General features: G+C 37.5%; 1 protein-coding gene across 12 annotated transcripts in view; it reads left to right on the plus strand.

The window, feature by feature from the left end:
- The window catches only part of SLC4A7 (solute carrier family 4 member 7), a 162,616-nt gene that overhangs the window by 108,059 nt on the left and 33,239 nt on the right, over positions 1–21,318 (plus strand). For 9 of the 12 annotated variants that reach the window (XM_054019924.1, XM_054019929.1, XM_054019926.1 and 6 more), the window contains exons 7-13: positions 210–566; positions 11,155–11,270; positions 12,752–12,909; positions 14,598–14,685; positions 17,670–17,816; positions 19,192–19,295; positions 20,917–21,091. In XM_054019924.1, the coding sequence (XP_053875899.1) occupies positions 210–566; positions 11,155–11,270; positions 12,752–12,909; positions 14,598–14,685; positions 17,670–17,816; positions 19,192–19,295; positions 20,917–21,091 (1,145 nt within the window). Of the gene's footprint in view, positions 1–209; positions 567–11,154; positions 11,271–12,041; positions 12,102–12,751; positions 12,910–14,597; positions 14,686–17,669; positions 17,817–19,191; positions 19,296–20,916; positions 21,092–21,318 lie in introns of all 12 variants that reach the window. The other 3 variants (XM_054019933.1, XM_054019934.1, XM_054019935.1) reach the window with 2 other exon arrangements.

Below are 21,318 nucleotides of genomic sequence, written 5' to 3' on the forward strand. Positions count from 1 at the left end.
CCTAAATCCCCATTATGTGCTAATTGGTACTTGTCAGTAAGGTACCTGCTGACTTTTCTAATATCTAAAAATCTGATTCACTCTTGCATCTTGCTTAACTCTTATCTCACCTGCATGAATGTGATGTACATGCATAATTTGTCTTTTTAAAAAAAGCCCGTTTCCCTGCTGTAAACTTCATTGTGTTTCATTTATTTGTTTTACCTCAGGGGAAGGCCTTTCAGCCTCCCACCACTCTTTGCGAACAGGTCTCTCTGCTTCAAATATTTCCCTGAAAGGAGAAAAACGTTTGTCCCTTCTTCTCCATTACCTTCTTCCTTCTTCAAGAGCTGGAACCCCGGCAGATTCAAGGTGTACAACCCCACTACCTACCCCTCAAAACACACCACCCTCCAGTCCTAGCAGCGGCCGCCTGGCAACCACAAGTTCCCAGCCGAGTCAGCTTCAGGGCAAGGAACTGCTGGTGTCACCTGCCAGTGATGATATTCCCACAGTAATAATCCATCCACCTGAGGAGGACTTAGAAGTTCAGGAAAAGAAGACAGAGGATAATATTGACATACCAGGCAATTATTCAAACTTAAAACTGTCCATGTGTGATGCTCTCTGAATCTGGATCACTTGCATTGCAATGTTGACCACATGGCTTGGGCATAAATGAGTATTATTTATAACTATTACCACTGTCTGCATGTTTTATTTCTTCTGAAGTGTGATTGTTTCTTATTTAGCATAATAGATCTATTCCAAAGATTTTTACTCTTAAAAAAAATTAACACAAACATTGTTGAAGTTCACCTATTTATAATTGCATTTTAATTCCTTGAAGCAATGAAAAATAGAATTTTTCATACTTAACCTTTTTTATTTGTGTGATTAAAACGGACTGTATGTGTTTTTGTTTTAAAAATAAGCAATTTTTAAATAAAATTCTTTTAAATAGGCAAGATGTCAAAAATGGTGGCCTTTTCCTTTCACTCACCTTGAATCCATGTAAATGAAGATATTAATTTAGTCCTTAAATGTGGTATGTGGTTTAAACACATGGGACATGCTCTGAAGTATTTATAGTCTAAATCAGACATGTTACAACATGTGGATAGAAATGAGAAAAGGTAGGGATAGGAAGGAACAAGGGTTACAGTTAGAGTTAAGGTAGTAATTTAGTCAGTTGTGTTTTTGTGCCATGATGGATTTGGGTTTTAAATACTTTCTTTTAGGTGTTAGTTTAAGTTTATATTATAAAAATCTCAGAACGGTTATGAACAAAAGTAGTGTACCTTAAAACTGGCATATCCAGCATTTCCACGGTGCCAGTGAATTTTCCAATGGTGCATTATCACAGCGTCAGATGCTTAATTACTGTTGGGGGGAACAGGCAGAGTGTGTGTTTTTATTTAAATTTGCTGAGTATTGTAAATTAGCTAAAGGAAACTTAGTAAGAGTTAGCTGCAGATCCTGTTATGTTATTGGTCTGTGAAACACTTTGAGGCTATTTAGCTCGTGTAAAAAGCATAATGCATATAAAAACACTGTATATAAGAGAAAAATATTCCTCTGAAAATGCCTCATTAATATGTTGAGTAAGCGTTTGTTTTTTATCCCAGAAATCGATTAATAACATTTGAGTTTTTCAATCATTTCTTAGCATTAGAGCCAATTGGAAGCTGAAGATTTTGGCAGTTCTTCTAGTTAACTTGTAACTGTTTGTAGAGGTCACTTTTCTCTTTGCCTCCAAGTGCCTTCCATTTTTATTTCTTTGAAAATGACTGAACACCTTAACAGGAAGAACAGAAAATGTTCAAAACATGAAACTGCTCATTCTCACCATTCTGAAACTGATCTCCATTTGTGTGGATTTGGACTGCTGTAACTCAAATATTTGACCAGGCACAATCTCTTTGGTGTTCTTTCTTATTATCCAGTAAGAGAAATTGGGAGACAAATATGATCCTCCAACCAGACTGGCTATCTAGCACAAGCCCTTTGTCTCCGGTGAGTGATCCTGGCCCAGCCAACCCTATCTATCCATCTCTAATACAGGCCCAGGTTCAGGGTAACAAGGAGCAGGAAGTTTAAGAGGCATGTGGTGGAGGGAGTAATCAGTGTCAAGTGCCCTGGTTTTCTGCTTTTCTTCTTTTTCCACCTAAGGGTAGTAATTATATTAAGCTTCAGAGAGTAAGTAGAGCTAAATCTGTCCTAACACCAGTGCTCTGAGTCACTGAACAAGGCCTTTCCTTCCTTCATAAACGAAAGGAAATCTTGTCCCCTGCCTCCTTAATATATAAAAACACTCTTAATTAGCAGAATGGTCATATAAAGATCATTCTCCCCCTCAAATCCAAGGATGATCTTATATTTTTCATGGAGGAGGATGACTGCCAGCATTAAACTGGATATGGTTAATGGCTCTGCACTAAAGACCACAGCCTTCACTTTGGTATCTCTTTAACGAGAGAGACAAAATACCATACACAGTACTGTAGAACCTGAGAGAGAGAGACAAGTGAAGATAAAGCTCTCCAGCTGAATCCAAGTCAATCTTAAATTGATTCTAAGCTTCAAGGAGATATAGCCCCATATTTATAAAGGAGAAATCTGAAGAGGATGGTCTCAGAGTTCCTCTGGCTGTATATACTCTGACCTCTTTTTGTCTGATCCATTGTTTAGAAGTGGATCTTTGGTTTTCTGGACCCCCCCAAAATCCAATATTAACATAGAGATGCCCTCAAGAAGAGTCTCTCAAACTTTGTTCCATGGGCTACCACTGGTTTGGAGCCTTTCTTAAGAACATGAGAATGGCTGTTCTGGGTCAGACCAAGGGTCAATCTAGTCCTGTATCCCGTTTTCTGACAATGGTCAATGCTAGATGCTTCAGAGGGAATGAACAGAACAGGGCAATTATTGAGCGATTCATCTCCTGCTGTCCAGTCCCAGCATCTGGCAGTGAGAGACTTAGGGACACCCAGGGCATGGGGTTGTGTCCCTGACCATCTTGGCTAATAACCATGCACCTTTCCTCCATCAACTTATCTGATTCTTTTTTGAACCCAGTTATAGTTTTGGCCTTCCCAACATCCCTTGGCAATGAGTTCCAGAGGTTGACTGTGCGTTGTGCGTGTACTTCCTTCTGTTTGTTTTAAACCTGCTGCCTATTAATTTCATTGGGTGACCCCGGTTTGTGTGTTATGACACTTTGTTCACTTTCTCCACACCATTCATGATTTTATAGACCCCTATCGTATCTCCCCTCCCCCCACAATCGTCTCTTTTCCATGCAGAACAGTCCAGTTTTTAACCTCTCCTCATATGGAAGCTGTTCCATGCTCCTAATCATTTTTCTTGTCATTCTCTGCACTTCTTTTCAGTTCTAATGTTTTTAGGTTGGGCAACTAGAACTAGGTAGTATTCAAGGTGTGGGCATACCATGGATTTATATAGTGGTGTTATATTTTTTTGTCTTCTTATCTATCCCTTTCCTAATGGTTCCTAACGTTCTACTAGCTTTTTTAACTGCTGTTTCACATTGAGTGGATGTCTTCAGAGAACTATCCGCAATAACCCCAAGATCTTCCTTGAGTGGTAACAGCTAATTTAGACCTCATCACTTCGTATGTATAGTTGGGATTTTTTCCAGTGTGCATTATTTTGCATTTATCAACATTGAATTTCATCTGCCATTTTGTTGCCTTGTCACCCAGTTTTTGTAAGATCCTGTTGTAACTCTTTGCAGTCAGCTTTGGACTTAACTATCTTGAATAAACTTGAATCATCTGCAAACTTTGCCACCTCACTGTTTATCCCTTTTTCCAGATCATTCATGGATATATTGAATAGCACTGTTCCCAGTACAGATCCTTGGGTGACCCCACTATTTACCTCTGTCCATTGTGAAAACCGGTCATTTATTCCTACCCTTTGTTTCCTGTTTTTAACTAGTTACTGATCCATGAGAGGACCATCCCTCTTATCACGTGACTGCTCACTTTGCTTAAGAGCCTTTGGTGAGGGACCTTGTCAAAGGTTTTCTGAAAGACCAACTACACTGTATGCACTGGATCACCCTTGTCCAATGTTTGTTGACCCCCTTAAAGAATTCTGGTAGATCAATGAGACATGTTTTCCCTTTACAAAAGCTGTGCCAACTTCCCCAACAAGTCGTGTTCATCTATGTGTCTGAATTCTGTTCTTTACTATAGTTTCAGCCAGATTGCCTTGTACTGATGTTATGCTTACTGGCCTATAATTGCCAGGATTGCCTCTGGAGGCTTTTAAAAAAAATTTAGCTATCCTCAAGTCATCTGGTACAGAGGCTGATTCAAGTGATAAGTTACACACCACAGTTAGTAGTTCTGCAGTTTCATATTTGAATTCCTTCAGAACTCTTGGATGAATACCATCTGTTCCTGGTGACTGTTACTGTTTTAAATTCATCAGTTTGTTCCAAAACTACTTTGATTGGAGGTTAATGGAATGAAAAATGGAAAATCTATTCTTGTCTTTGGGTTCCATTGTCCAAAGGGAATTGGAGCCCATTCCACTATGGAAGGGCATGGCAGTGCAGATTTTCCCTCTACAGACATGAAAGGCTACAACCTTGTTGGCTGTTACATGTCCATTCTAAGCTCTATGGACTAGCTAGATATACCTTCTGTGGGCCAGTCTTTAGAAGATGTACCCTGAGGTAGTTTCTAGTGTTCGATATTTTGTTTTTCTGTCCCTTGTTCTAGGGTATTCAGAAGCTTAATATATATTGAATTGTTGGAAATAACCCCAACATTGTGAGTTGGTGTATAAGGTGGAGAAATATGACTTTTTCCATTTCAATTTGTTCTTTGGAGTCCAGACACTAGCTCCTAACAACTCAATCACGCATCAAAGCATTCTCTTTCACAAATTAAATATTACAGTTAATTTCTTAAGTTTGATGTTTAGCTTTTCAAGTTTTCTTGTACGATCAGTGTTTCTCCTATGGAAAGGCAATTGAGAACCAGTGTTTCAGAAATATTCATGCTTTGGAACCACTGAATACTGAATTCCACAGAATGGGGGCAGAAATAATCAAAATAAATACCAAAATCATCATCTTTGGCTCTGCTGGTAAATGAGAGAGGAATGCAAACTTCTTATGAATGGCTGTGGACAACAAAAATAAGTGAACAGGCAAATATTTGTATTTCCTTGTTTCTGAGGCTTTGAAGGTTTTTTGCTCTATATTCATTTTATTTTAAATTTAATTAATTGATAAAAACATAAATTGTAACACTTTGCTAATTTAGAATAGCTTTGCCCTGCTATTCCATAGCATCCGATAATTTACTAAAATAATTTTAATAATTGCAAACCTGCAAGTATTTCTTCTGGAAAAACTCATCCCAATTCTTTGCTTCTTTAACAGGCTACATAATGCCAGGAAAACACATCTTGAATGTTATAGACATCTTGAATGTTTAATTTCTTTAGGAAGTCTAGAATTAAACTCTCTTTAAAAATAAATAAGTCACCATGTAGGATTTGATATACGTGCATGCACTTATGGTAGGATAGTTAGCATGGAAGATTTAGATGAGTCCAACTCAGTGCCTAAAGTAGCTCCAGTTTACACTGTGATATCAATGTATGTCTTTTCTTAACTTGATGATGATCTCTTCTCACTCACTGAGGCAGAGATCGGATCTGGTTCTTGATTTCTTCTTTTAACAAATGGGACCTCCTTTTTCCAACAGCAGTCCATGAGTAGTACTGAATTAAGTCCAATAATGAATGAAGTCTGAATAAGGAAAATGTTTTAAAAAATACTATAATTTGATATTTCTTTTAGATGGATTTTGTAAGACGACAGAGAAGAATGATTATTTAGGGCTTTATCCAACCTCAAATTGCCTCTGTCACAGAGCCTGTGGAACCTCTATAGAAGCTGCTCCATATTTTGTGGGATTCTTCCCCATTGGAAGTACCTTACTTAGCTATACCAGGAATCCCCTTCCACAGAGTGGAATTGGTGAATCTGCTTTTCATGATGACCTCAAGAAAGGGGCTGGGCATGCTCAATGTTTCCCTCAATATTCCAGCATGGGGATAAATGAATTTTTCTGTCTGACAGCCTGGAAAACAAAGGACAAGTGTTTTCTATGTGGGAGAGCTGTTATTGGGCTAGAGTAATAGATTGGGGGAAAGAGAGACAGGAATTGTTTCCTCACAAATGGAGATTGCATGGGAGAAAGCCCTCATTCTGGTGATGGAGGGGGGCTGGAAAACAATTTAAGGCAGGACAGTGACCTGGTTCAACAGTCTGATGCAGTTTTTGAGAAGCCATATCAAAAGGGCTTTTTGTTCAGTTTTTTTGATTGTGTGCCCCAGAATACCAGATGGTCTTGTAGGCTGGATAAGAGTGTGTGTGTATATAGATAGATAGATAGCATATAGAGTGTTTAGTGTGTCAAAGTATAGTTGAGCTGCATCATAGCACTACCTCTTCACAGACCCATTAAGAACTTAGACTCATTGTCATTTACTTTACCTTTGATTTACTTTTACAAAGTACTTTTACAATCTCACATTAAAACAAAACCACTATAAGAAATCTTGCCTGAGTAAGGAGTGCAGACTAACTCCTAAGTGAGCAATTTAAACCATGAAACAAATAATTCAAAATTAAACATGTGAGGAATTAAGTTTCAGCTTTGAAGATGGGTTGCTGGAAGGAAAACCTGATCCATTAGGGAGGTTAGTTGAATTCATCTCATCTCATCAAAAGTCTGAGAAATAGGATCCAGAACTTGGAAGATAACCAATGAGATACAACAGATGTCACGCTTACAAATATTAATCCATTCCTGAGGTATTAGTAACACTGAGGTTCTACTGTACACAAAATATAAATTAAACTTAAGAGAAACACTTGGTCCTCGGCAAATAATTTGAGACATTTGAGCCCAAACTAATATTTTTTTAAATACTAGGAAAATGTATGTAGACGTGCTGATGGACTCTTCAGTGTTGAGCTTGTGATATCATTTGTGAATGCAGCATAATTTCATTATGTTGCTTAAGCCACAAGAAGCCAATTTATTTTTATTATGTATTTTCTAGCACTGGTTGATTTAAAAACAGCAGGAAAAACTATGAAAAATGTTATGGAAATGCTTCCATTTTTGTTGAAACTTTAGAATGTTGGAATCTTTCTAATAGTATTTTAAAATTTAGTTTGCACCTGTAATTTTAGTAAGATTGTGAAAAAGCAAAAGCTAATAATCCTTTGGATTTGAATGGGATAAGGATTTCTATATTAGCACTAAGAGTTTTTGAACCTGGGCTGTAAACAGTTGGAGAAATTCTGGCTTCAATCATAAAAAAATCAATATTATCCTAATGCCAAAACTGAGAAATGGGCAAAATGGCAATTTACAGTTGCTGTTTATGTATGGACCTGAGTGGATCAAATTCAGGGTACCAGATTTGTGAACTTGGGAAAGTTGCAGCCAAGTAACTTTTGTCCCTTGCTCTCACCCTGAACACCCACAGAATGTACATATTACAAATACTCTGGATAGGATAAGGGAGTGTGGCCTGTGAGATTATTCCCCCACCTTCTTCCTACTCTGCTATGCATCCTCAGATTTAGGGATTAATTGATCTCTTGCCATGAATAATCTGCACTGGGGGCATTGTTGAAATGGTTGAAATACAGATGTAAAATGACACATAATAGCACATCTTTCACAACTTACATTTCTTACATTATTTTACATTATTGTGCTAGGAGTAAAAAGTGAAGAGGGCATGAATTTGGCCTTTCTGTATTTATCTGAACATGTTTTGTTTTTTTCTGTTATGTACTAAGATGTAGACTTCCTGTTTACTCCACATAGCAGATATATTGCATCCCTGTTTCAGTTTTATAAACCCTCCCTAAAAAACGGAGAGTTTTATTCTACTAAATGTGGTGTAGCTGATTCATGGATTGGATTGATGGGTTTATGGGTTATCTCCTTTTTGGTGAATAATATATATTGCAGAGCAAAAGGGAGGAATGTGATTTTGCCATTTTAGTTGGCTGAGATTGGCATTTATAGTAGTAGTTAATTCCTAGCACAGTATAGGTTTCACAAAGAAAATTAAAGCCTATTTAATATCATTGTTTTTATTTTATTAGAATATGTTAAATGCTTATAAAATGGAAGAATGAGAATTGCAGTCTTATCTCTAAATGGTGATAGAACTTTTGGTTCTGACTCTTCTTTGGAATAGCTATATAGGATCAGATTGTTAGAATTCAGCTGTCCGAAAAAAAGTGAAACAGGTAAAAATGCCAAATGATAAACTTATAAGGAGTTTAGGCCTTGTCTTCAATAGGCAAATGGTTGTGTTTAGATCAGGCTTAGCTTACATGAACTATTTATACTCCAAAGCTTTTTCTAGTTTAGTCAAAGTCTTAGGCCTTGGCTAGACTGAGACTTAAAGGTGTGATGTTAGAACATACTAGCTAATGCATTCTAATGTGTTTGTTGTATAGGCAGGGCAATGTATACTTTAATGTGTGGCATAAGATGGTTGAGTTAAAGCCTAGAGGGAAGGCTCAGCTTTAATTCATTCAGTTTAGCATATGTTAAAATATTAGGGCTGTCAAGCGATTAAAAAAATTAAGCACGATTAAGTGCACGATTAAAAAAAAATTTACTGCTCGATTAAACAACAATAGAATACCATTTATTTAAATAGTTTTGGATGTTTACTACATTTTCAAATATATTAATTTCAATTACAACAATACAAAGTATACAGTGCTCATTTTATATTTATTTTTGATTACAAATATTTGCACTGTAAACAAAAAACAATTTTCAATTCACCTCTTACAAGTACTGTAGTGCAATCTCTTTATCATGAAAGTTGAACTTGTAAATGTAGAATTATGTACAAAAAAGGCATTCAAAAATAAAACCATGTATAACTTCAGAGCCTACAAGTCCACTCAGGCCTACTTCTTGATCAGCCAATCACTCAGACAAACGAGGTTGGTTACAATTTGCAGGAGATAAAGCTGCCTGCTTCTTGTTTACTATGTCACCTGAAAGTGAGAATAGGTATTTGCATGGCACTGTTGTAGCTGGCTTTGCAAGATATTTACGTGCCAGATGCGCTAAAGATTGGTATGTCACTTCATGCTTCAACCACCGTTCCAGAGGACATGCTTCCATGCTGATGATGGGTTCTGCTTGATAATGATCCAAAGCAGTGCAGACTGACACATGTTCATTTTCATCATCTGAGTTGGATGCCATCAGCAGAAGGTTGATTTTCTTTTTTGGTGGTTTGGGCTCTGTAGTTTCCGCATCAGAGTGTTGCTCTTTTAAGACTTCTAAAAGCATGCTCCACACCTCGTCCCTCTCAGATTTTGGATGGCACTTCAGATTCTTAAGCTTTGGGTCGAGTGCTGTAGCTATTTTTAGAATCTCTCATTGGTACATTTTTTGCGTTTTGTTAAATCTGCTGTTAAAGTGTTCTTAACACGAACATGTGCTGGGTCATCATCCAAGACTGCTATAACATGAAATATATGCAGAATGAGGGTAAAACAGAGCAGGAGAGACACACTGCTCCCCCCAAGGAGTACAGTCACAAATTTAATTGACACACTATTTTTTTTAATGAGTATCATCAGTGTGGAAGCATGTCATCTGGAATGATGGCTGAAGCATGAAGGGGCATATGAATGTTTAGCATATCTGGCATGTAAATACCTTGCAACACTGGCTACAAAAGTGCCATGGGAATCCCTGTTCTCACCTTCAGGCAAGATCTATCGGGGATCAATTTATTGTGTCTAGTGTAGACGGGATAAAATCGATCCCCGATCGCTCTGCCGTCAACTCCGGAACTCCACTGCGTCAAGAGGTGGAAGCGGAGTCGACGGGAGAGTGGCAGCGGTCAACTCGCCGCCGTCCTCATGGCTAGGTAAATCGACCTAAGATATGCCGACTTCAGCTACACTATTCGCGTAGCTGAAGTTGCGTATCTTAGATCCGACCCACCCCCCAGTGTAGACCTAGCGTTAGAGATTGGCAGAATAAGATGCAAGACTGAGTGGACTTGTATGCTCTAAAGTTTTACATTGTTTTGTTTTTGAGTACAGTTATGGTAACCAAAAAAAAAAAAAATCTGCATTTGTAAGTTACAATTTCAAGATAAAGAGATTGCATTTCAGTACTTGTATGAGGTGAATTGAAAAATACTATTTCTTTTATCATTTTTACAGTGCATATATTTGTAATAAAAATAATATAAAGTGAGTACTGTGCACTTTGTATTCTGTGTTGTAATTAAAATCAAATGTAGATTTTACATTGAAAATGTAGAAAAACATCCACAAATATTTAATAAATTTCCAATGGTATTCTATTGTTATAAGTGCAATTGATCGTGATTAATTTTTTAAATTGCGATTAATTTTTTTGAGTTAATCGCGTGAGTTAACTGCGATTAATTGACAGCCCTATAAAATATTTGTCGCTGTGTCTATACTAGATTATTTCAAACAGAATGCCTAAATTGTAGACTAGCCAGGCCGTAGCATAGATAAGGTAAACTGCTTCAAACCAGGTTAAGCTTTACTGATGTTTATGATCGTTTACATAAGTTTACCCAGAGAGTTGCACTAGTTTGGTTGACCACTAGTGTCTTAAGCCTGATATGGTCAAACCTGAGTCTCAGTTTTTTTAAATCAAATATCAACTTCAGATAATGCATTAAATTGTGTGGTGGGTGTGTGTTTTTTGTTTTGTTTTGTTTTAATTCTAGGGCTTTCAAATTTATGAGTGTGGAACCTCTATCAGGTAGGTTCTGTACACAGACCATTGGTGGTGAAGATTAAAATTTTTACATTTGTCCTCTTCCCCAAAAGTCACTCTAGTTTTCTAGATGGCCACCATTTAGGCAACATCTGATTTTAACTATTTTAAACAAACTTTAATTGTTTTCAAGAATGAAATAACTTGTTTATGTTGAATTTGTGGTACTAATATGAGGCACTTTTGTTTATTAACTTGCACATTCGCTTTTAGCAAGCTGCCACATTGAGTTTTTGCATAGCGTGTGTCTTGGTCCATTTTCTTTGAACTCCATTTTGAAAATGTGTATTTTCTTTAAATCTAGGGCTTCTAGCATCTCCGCAATCAGCACCTGGAAATTTGGATGCTGGAAAAAGTGGAGATGTTAAAGGTAATGGAACAGGAGGAAGCAGAGAAAACAGCACTGTTGATTTCAGTAAGGTAAATGACATTACATATTTTCTCAATGATTAGTAAGTAGGGCTATGTAACAGTATGGTAGCCAAACTGGTTGCTATTTTGACCTTACTGCTGTAGTTAACCCAAATTATCAGAATGCAGTAGAGATTAAAATTAATTAGCCATTAAATGTTTTGGCTACTTTTGCAGTACATCTGGATTTACTATTGTTAGATAATTTGGCCACTTCACATATGCAGTATTTCATATAACTTGACATAAAAAGCCACTGTACTTGCTGATTGAGCAATACATAATATTTTCAGGTCAGATACACTGCGAAAGTTTTTACAAAACGGGTGTTTTTGCATATAAAGTAGCTTAAGTTTTATGAATTTCTGTTTTTTTTACTTTAGAGACTTAAGACCCCTTTTCAGAAAAAGGGCTTTTATGCATTGTTCTGTAAAAGCCATGGAAATCTTAAAGATAAGGAGCATCAGTTGTGTTACTTCTGGAAGCAAACCTTGTGTACTACTGTTAACCTCTCCCATCTTCTGAAACTTAAATGTTTTGGGTTATAAGAATCACTATGGTTCTTACTACGAAATTCACCTGTTCAGTGTAATCTGTACAGTAAAAGATTGTAATAAACAGTTCGTCTAATTAAATTTTATAACTGTGTTGAAGCAAAGCTAATTTTACATAGTAGTTCTCATCTGATCATGGCAGGTGCCATTTATTCCTACTGTCACAGTTTTTATATTTTTGCTTGGCCTGTCCTTCTGTACACCTGCCTTGTCTCCTGTTGGGCAGGAGTCAGCCTCCTGGCACTGTAGTTGTGGCACACTTGGTGTGGGACTCAAGAGGCCAGCTGTAAGTTTTCTAGATAACAACGTAACTAGTGTTAGTTTCTTGTGCCTTTTGTGTAACTGTTTGTAAACTAAAGAGTTCATGTGCTGTACAGTTTTGTAATGTTCCTCTGTAATTATATGCAGAAATGTAAGTTTCTTTATTCTAATTCAGCTGTTTATTTTTTGTGAAAGAAAATTATATTAAAGCTATTCATTCCTTTAAAAATATTTAAAATACCATTTATAAAATGTAAAATAACTAAATTCTGGAAACCGCATATAATTACAGGAACTCTCCTTAGTAGTTATTTTGTCGATTTGCTGTCAAGTAATATCACCTACCATAGAGAAAATATTTCTGTCCTGAGAAGTTACTGTGGAAAAGTGATTATGTAGCTGAAACTTTTTAGAATATAATAAATAATAGTAGTTCTAACTTGTAACAATAAAAGAAATGTACTAATAAAATATTACTGACAGACATATTTTATACACATCATATGCTTGTCTTTTCTGTTCCTGTACATGTGAAATATTTCTTTTGCATTTATATTGTTTTAATCAAAACAAGAGTTGAACAGTCAATACTCTTCTCAGTTTTTAAAAATTCTTTGTAGAATTATCAATAAGAATTGTAAAGAAATAAGCAATTGTTTCATCTCTATATAATAGGTTGATATGAACTTCATGAGGAAAATTCCCACAGGAGCAGAAGCATCAAATGTGTTGGTGGGAGAAGTAGATTTTTTGGAAAGACCAATCATTGCTTTTGTGAGACTGTCTCCTGCTGTGCTTCTTTCAGGTCTCACAGAGGTTCCTGTTCCTACACGGTAAAGAAATCCTTGACTAATATGCATTTACTCACGCAATAAAGTAACAGCACTTCAGTGTTCAAGCAGAGCAGATATCAGAGTTTAGATTGTGAACTCATTGGGACAGTAACTGTCTTACTGTCTTAAATCTCTGTCTTGCATGGCAAGCAATTGTTGCAAATTTGTGTAATGAGGGCCATCTAAACCTCCTCCCAAAACTTTAAAAAATAATATCTTTAGAACTATTTACGAAGTTTGAAACTGACAATCCAGGTGGGTGTGGGAAGGATGGATCTCAGAGCTGCTGGTCCTCTTCTTACACCGTTTTAACTGTGTGACTAAGAAGACTTACGTTCTTCCCTCTCCTTCCCCCCCGTTAACATGACAATGGACATAGTCCATTGAGTCTTGAAGTACACCTCTACCCCGATATAACGCTGTCCTAGGGAGCCAAAAAATCTTACTGTGTTATAGGTGAAACTGCGTTATATTGAACTTGCTTTGATCCTCTGGAGTGCGCAGCCCTGCCCCCCCGGAGCGCTGCTTTACCACGTTATATCCAAATTAATGTTATATCGGGTCGCGCTATATCGGGGTAGAGGTGTATGTGTACTCTGTGTAGAGTGCTCTATTGTGAAAACACACCTAGAGTGTGGGAAACTTACTTGATCATGTGATATCTAGAGTGCACATTCTAATATGTATTTACATGTGAATACAGATGTTAGTTTGCAAATCTGATACCAAAGTGAAATACATTTACACCTTTCTTTTTCTAATGGCTAGGAAGTGCAAAATGAAGGTTGGGTATAATCCTTCTCTTCTCCAGTCCCTACCAATGGTATGGCTTTAAGGGAAAAATTTTCAATACTTTGGTGTTTATCACTGAGGATGAAATTCACCTTCACTGGCACAGGAAGTGTATGTTGGATCTGCCTGCACTAGTATTCTGAGGCCCCCCAGGGGAGGGCAGGTTAATATTTTTGTTTGTAATTGAATGTGTCTGCTGGGACTTAATGTTGAAAGCAGTTTGATAAATTGAAAATTAAATACATTTGGTAGACAAAAATGTGACTAATCTGATGTGGGATTATGTGAAATTATTTTCAAGATAATTTTTTATGAACTAATTTATACAGCACACTGCTCCAGACACAGTAGGGCTAAATCATTTGATGCATGTTTTCACCAGATTCATTTAGAGCTGCCATTAGAGAAAAAATGTGTGCATTGGGTTATTGTTGGAGAAGGGTAAAACCTGTGAATGTTTGATTTGGTTTTATATCTAAAATGCAATTGCAGTTTCTTCAAAGAACTTGTCTGGAGATTTTCTTACAAGGAAGTGTGGAAAATTGAACGTAATGGCTTTCAATATAAATATTACATACTACTAATCTTTACAATATTCTTCTAACTGAATTACCTGGTTTTGAAAATTCTTTTTAAAAAATGGCAGTACTGCTTTAAATTTTCACAGGAAATAGTTCCAAAATTACAGCAATTTAAATCTGTGTGTTCTATTTGTGTAGCTAAAACATCATCCATTTTATCAATACCAAAATGATGAGCCTACAAATTATGAATTCTAATATTTGATTTGAAGTAGCCGCCTCAGATTTGATTTGAACAGTTGGCTTTTTACAAAAGGCTTAAGGTGAAATAACTCCGCTCTCCTGGTCTCCTCTCCTATCTAATTTTTCCTACAGGTTCTTGTTTCTGTTACTGGGTCCAGCTGGCAAGGCACCACAGTATCATGAAATCGGAAGATCAATAGCAACGCTTATGACTGATGATGCAAGTAGTATATATTTACAATCCATTGAAAGCAAACCTGTGTGTTGAATAAAAATTTGCATCGCAGAAGTCTGAAATCATGTTCTCACAGACTATGCTTAATGAAATCTCTTTACAACCTATAATTCACAGATACCTGGCACAATCAAATTAACTTTATATAAAGAACAATGAAGACACAATCCACAGAAACGAGGATGGATGTATAATAGCAATTTAAAACTCAAACACTGAATGGGTATTTTTAGATGGGCAGAATGTAATGGCCAAATTTGAAATTTTGCCAGACACTTGAATTAATACTTCTAGTCTTCTGTGAAGTGCTGTGAGGTCTTTAAAGAGAACTGGGGATCAGGATCTAATTTATTTTTCATTCAAAAGAAGACACCTCCCACAGCATATTTGGATATTGTTTCAATACTGAATTCTCACTACTATTAGAGTAAGTTAACTGAAATGTTCAGGCCGCCCAGAGGATTCAGGGGGCCAGGGACAAAGCGAGGGAACTGTGGAGCTTGTACTCACCCGGCGGCGGTCCGGGTCTTCGGTGGCATTTCAGTGGCAGGGGGCCCTTCAGTCGCTCCATGTCTTCGGCAGCACTGAAGGATCCCCCACCGCCGAAATACCGCCGAAGACGCGGAGTGACTGAAGCGTCCCCCCCTGCTGCCAAAGACCCGGACCGTCACCGGGCCAGGGCTCACGGGGCATTTCGGCGGCCGGTGGGGGGGCACTTCAGTCATTCTGCCCTTCAGTCGCAAATTGCCCCACTTGCCTCCCCCTCTGGGTGGCCCTGGAAATGTTAGCATTTCTTTAGGTAACAGCAATTTTAAACTTCTGAATTTTAATCCAGAAATATTTCTAAAATTATGGTATTTAATTAGGGCTTCTGGTTTTAGGTGTGTATTTTTAGGAACATAATAGTTTACTGGGAATAAAAATGGACTTGATCAGTGTTTAGCAAATGAATTTTATAAAACATTTAATATAGAATATTTAAAAATTCCAGAATTATATATTTTTTTTCTCCCTCTGAAGACCTGGATTTCTGGGGATTAACTTCCAGTACATATAGCAGCTCTTTTTGTCTGCCTCTGCAAACAATTTCTAATACAAACTAAATTTATCCCTTTTAATGGGTAAAACTCCACCAAAGGAAAAGTGTGATTAGTTTTTTTTTTTTTTTTTTTTTTAAATTAAGCCTTATCTGTTTAACTTGAAACCAGAAACCCCAAGTTAAGACGGTCACTCATTGGTTTGTGAAACTGAATATAGTCTGAGATTCTTTTCAAAAGCAGAAGTTCCATTACCTTTAAAGAGAGTGTGATTTGGCTCTGTATTTTCTACATTTGTAAGACGCCACCCAGAATACATGAAATTTAAGGACACATAGTGGATGAATATGAAGTTCCTGATTTAAGCAGTATGCATATTTTGACATTGAATTAGTTTTAAATAGCTTGAACGTATTAATTCAGGGGTGGCATACACAACTGTCTGTGGTGCATCGAACTGTTACTGAATCAGAGTTCAGTAGTTGTAAATCTAATTTGATTTATTGAATGTTGTGAGGATGAGATATTTAATATTTACAAACATTTACTGAATTAATCCTCACACTATCCCTGTGACGTCTAAAATGTATAATCCCTATTTTGTACATAGGGAAACTGTGTTTGAAAGGGGAAGCTTGGTGGGGGGGGGGAGGGGGGTTTCCCAGGTGCGGGGTGAGGGGGGTGAGTCTCAGCAGGGGTGAGGAGGGGTTTGGGTGTAGGGACATCTGGATGCATGGGGGTTGGGCGGACAGGGGGAGTAGCAACCTGTATAGTGACCCCTCCCCCCACCTGCACACCCAGAACCCCCCCGCACTGAGCCCCCTCCACATCAGGAGCCTCCTGCACCCAGAACTCCCCCCTCCACTGAGCCCCCCAAATTCCCTTCCCTGCCGAGTCTCCCCCACTGCATCAAGAGCCCTCCACCCCACTGAGCCCCAACCAGCTACACCCTGACACCCCCACTAAGTCCCTGTCCCCCCTCCCCAAACTAAGCCCTAACTACCTTCTCCTGGACTCCCTGCAGAGTCCCTTTGCCCCTGCACCCAGAATGCCGCACCAAGCCCCTGTACATCCAGATTCCCCCCTGCACCCAGACCCCCCCACCGAGCTGCTCGTATCCAGATTGTGCCACACAGAACTCTTGAGGGAGTTCTGTACCAAAAAAATTAAAATTCTGCAAAGTTCTGTATATTTTAATTGTCAAAATAACACAGAAACACAACAACAAAATAATCACACCATTTTCATTTTGGTAACATTTCAAAATACTTGTCAGTAAATAATTGAAAATGGTGTGTTTATATTGTGTTATTTTGACATATAAAATACACAGAAGTTTGCAGAATTTTAAAATATTGTGCACAGAATTTTTTGGAGCAGAATATTTAATTTTTTGGTACAGAATTCCCTCAGGAGTATGTTCTTGTTTCTCTAATCCTCTCTGCATCTCTATTATTTATTTGCCATCATTTTGTAAAATATGAATTGAGACGTCTGACTGCAGTAAAATGCTGAGAGTAATGCAAAAAGTAATCAGCACAACTATTGTAAAGAAAAGATGGATTTTTGGATGTTTTGATTAAATAAACTACAGTCTTATTATAACATAGCCAAGAACACTTCAAAAATATTTGGAACCACATTTTTATATATATATATATATATATATATATGCACAAGGCTATGTATGCAAGCACTCATGCACACACATGAAAGAATTTACATGTGCAAAACCCGCCAACTACACACACAGTTGTTAATCTTTGAAAAAGGCTTGTACAAACCTATTTACATGCAAAATTGCAAGTGCACAAGTAAAAGCCTAGTTGAGACCCATGGAAAATTTGCCTATGACTTTTTTACTCAAGTGTCCCTCTAAGAGGTTGCTCTTACCCAGCATTCACTTGTGTGTGTATTTTTCCCCCAATAAAGGTTTTCCATGATGTTGCTTATAAAGCTAAAGACCGTAATGATCTGTTATCAGGAATTGATGAATTTTTAGACCAAGTGACTGTCCTGCCTCCAGGAGAGTGGGATCCATCTATACGCATTGAGCCGCCAAAAAGTGTTCCTTCCCAGGTAAGAGCTGTGATTTGTTTCTAAAATACATTTCCAAATGCAATCCAAAACTTATAATAATATATGAATATTTATTAGAGCAGCAGTACCCTCTTCCCCTTTCAATTTGGGAGAAAGATTAGACCCTCTGTAAAATAACACTAGCTGTATTACCTTAACTTGTTTATCTCTTCTCCTCTGTTTTTGCTTGAAATCAATTTTATTAATTTCTCTAATCTTGATACGCACTTTTGACTTTAAGAGTGACTTTTGAGTGTTACTCTGAAATTGTATTTTGGTATTTTTGCAATAAAAAGTTCTGTTTTGTGAAACTAATGTTTATAAACTAGACTATTGAAGTTTTTCCAAAGGAAAATGGAAACAAAAATTAAATACAAATTTAGGTAGGGGAAATCTGGGTTAGAAAATGAAAACTCTGTAAATTATATGTGAAAAATAAAAATGGATAATATTAATGCATTACACTGTGTTTGGAATGAGAATTTCAATCCCAAACACGGTCTTCTGCTTGTTGTTCTAAAGAGTGTTTTGTGCTGCTATTATGCTGCACCACACAGGCGTCTTAGGGTGGGAAATTGTGCTCTAAAGAAAACCTGATTAGTTCTCATAGTTGAGGGAAATTGCTGCAGCAAGGGCCTGGCACAGTGAGGGATGGAGGCTCACCTTTTGGAGGGCTCGCCGTATACTCTGTCAGGTGGTAACAATCTTGGAGAGGTTTAAAGAGAAGGAGAAATTTAAAAGGGGGAAAATGTAGCTTATTTATCAAGAAATGTGAAGTTAAAACCTTGAGCTCCTTGCAGCTGGGTTTTGGTTTCCAAAGAAAGGAGGTGAGTTGTTGTTGTGTGGTATGAGTTAGACAAAGGAAGCCTGTGGTATTTGTGTGCTGTCGGTGGACCTAGCTGAGTATAAGGAGCTAAGTTTTTACATTTCCATATAAAAAGCAAAACTGTCTGCATAATGAGGTGGGGTGTGTGCATTTGTGTTTACATTACCATGTGTATGCACACATGATATAGCATATATGTAATCAGTATATAATACATACATAATTTTTAGATATAACTATTATATCTGAATCATGTATATCTTGCCATTAAAATGTATTATTAATTGAGCTATGAATTCATTCCTCAGAGGCCATGTGATACAGGAAAGTGTATTCAGAGATACTATTGCCTTTTGGGAGCTTTATTTACAAGTATAATCCATATCATGTTGTATTGTATTGTAAATATTTATAAAATACCTTGTATTAAAATATTTTAAAATATTTTATTTTGGAAGTATTGGGCCTTTGCAAACTTTTCCTGACCAGAGGCTTTTTAATAAAAGGTAACCCTAAAGTAAAATGTTTTTATGTACTTTCCTTACATAGGAGAAAAGAAAGATACCTAAATTTCCAAATGGATCTACTTCTACAGGAGAAATTCTCAAACAGGAGAGCCATCATGCTGGACCTGAGCTACGGAGGACTGGAAGGTGGGTTTGCTTACCTAAATACTAGTCATCACAAAAAAATACAAGCAATAAATCATTAATATGATTACCATTTTGTAGAATGATATGTTTAAATCTTTTAAATTCATGGTAAAACATCCTTTTTCCTTTTCAAGTGATTGGTTCTTGCCTATGATTGTTGTCCTGCTTAAAGCATTATCAACCCTGTGGCAATATTCTTCAACACACTTGTGAAGGATTTCATAGTATGAGGATGCCTCCTTTAACTGACTAAATTTTCAAAATATATTTTTAATTTTTAAACTATTATAAAGCATGCATTTATCATGAGTGTAGCAGCAATTTGGAAATTGTCTATATTGGGCTGGATATTCAAAATATTGCATAGGTACAAATCAATGTCTAAACTATTTTCTAGAGCCCACAGAAGAATATTTAAAAGAGGAGGTCAATCTTTATATGCAGCATCATATAACAAGAATCATAGCTTCCAAAGACCAATGGAATATGGGCAAAGTAGTGATTTTTAGACCTGCAAAAAATTCAAAGAAAATTCTTGTAGAGGAGTTGCATTTCTTGTCTGGAAATTTTAGTAAACTCAAATCCTAGGCTAAAAATTTGGATTGCCTACAAATTAGAAAAACAACTGACAAGACTTAACCAATCTTAATCTTCACTAAAATTTTATTGCAGGTTTGGATCAGTTGCAAAAAAACTATAGAGGTTCAAGAGTTAATATCCCACAGGCAAATAAATATTCAACAGCATGAATTTAGTGATACTTTTCCAGAGAGAACCTGTCACCATATGAACTGACTATGTTTTCAGCTCCAGTATTATGCCCTATGCCAGGGGTGGGCAAACTACGGCCTGCGGGCTGTTTTAAGCCAGCCCGTGAGCTCCCGCTGGGAAGTGAGGTCTGGGGCTTGCCGTGCTTCGGCGCTCCTGCTGGGAAGCAGGGTCGGGGGCCGCAGCATGTGGCTCCGGGGGGCCGTGGCATGGCCCCACTCCGACTCCAATGGGTGCAGAGCCGCCTGGCCGTGCCTCCACGTAGGAGCAGGAGAAGGTACATGCCGCTGCTTCTGGGAGCCACTTGAGGTAAGTGCCGCTGGGAGCCTGCACTCCTCATTTTGGCCCCCAACCAGAGCCCTCACCCCCCCCACACCCCAACCCCAATTTTGTGAGCATTCGTGACCCACCATACAATTTCTATTCCCAGATGTGGCCCTCGGGCCAAAAAGTTTGCCTACCCCTGTCCTAGAAGCTGGATTTTAAATATTCTTTTTATGCTTATTATGTGTTTTGATGACCACTTCATTCAGATGTGGGCTTCCCAAAATATTGTTTGGGCAGAATGATTTGTCGAGATCTTTTCAGTGTCTAGCCCATTATATGCAAAATAGCTAGCCAGCATTTTAAAATATATGGTTAAATATAAACCACGTAATTTTTTTATACAATTAACTGAATTGGAATTGACTAAATTAGTTTACGTTTTAATCTGTGTTGTATTTTAAATTGGATTATGAAATTGTTAACTTTGTGCTGGCAATCGGCATTGGCAGTCTTGTGTAGCCCATAGTTTTAAACTAGCTAGAATCCTTTAGTGTACAGTTTGACGAGTTTCATCTCACCTATTTAGGCTTTTTGGTGGTTTGATACTTGACATCAAAAGGAAAGCACCTTTTTTCTTGAGTGACTTCAAGGATGCATTAAGCCTGCAGTGCCTGGCCTCGATTCTTTTCCTATACTGTGCCTGTATGTCTCCTGTAATCACTTTTGGAGGGCTCCTGGGAGAAGCTACAGAAGGCAGAATAGTGAGTACCAAGAATGGTAGTGGCCAGGCTTTTAGATCTTCAGAGGCAAGTGACTGTGTGCATTTGTCTCATTTATTCATACTTTTATTTGAAGAGTTTATCCGCAGCACTTGATTAGCCTGCCCCAAAGCAGACATTCCCCAAAAGGTAATTGCTGTGGAAAATGTGAACAGGAGAGGATGCACAGTTCAGGTAAAAATGTTTATCCTGCCTTACTGGGTGAATGG

This window comes from Malaclemys terrapin, chromosome 2 (assembly GCF_027887155.1).
Source record: "Malaclemys terrapin pileata isolate rMalTer1 chromosome 2, rMalTer1.hap1, whole genome shotgun sequence".
Lineage (NCBI taxonomy): Eukaryota > Metazoa > Chordata > Testudines > Emydidae > Malaclemys > Malaclemys terrapin.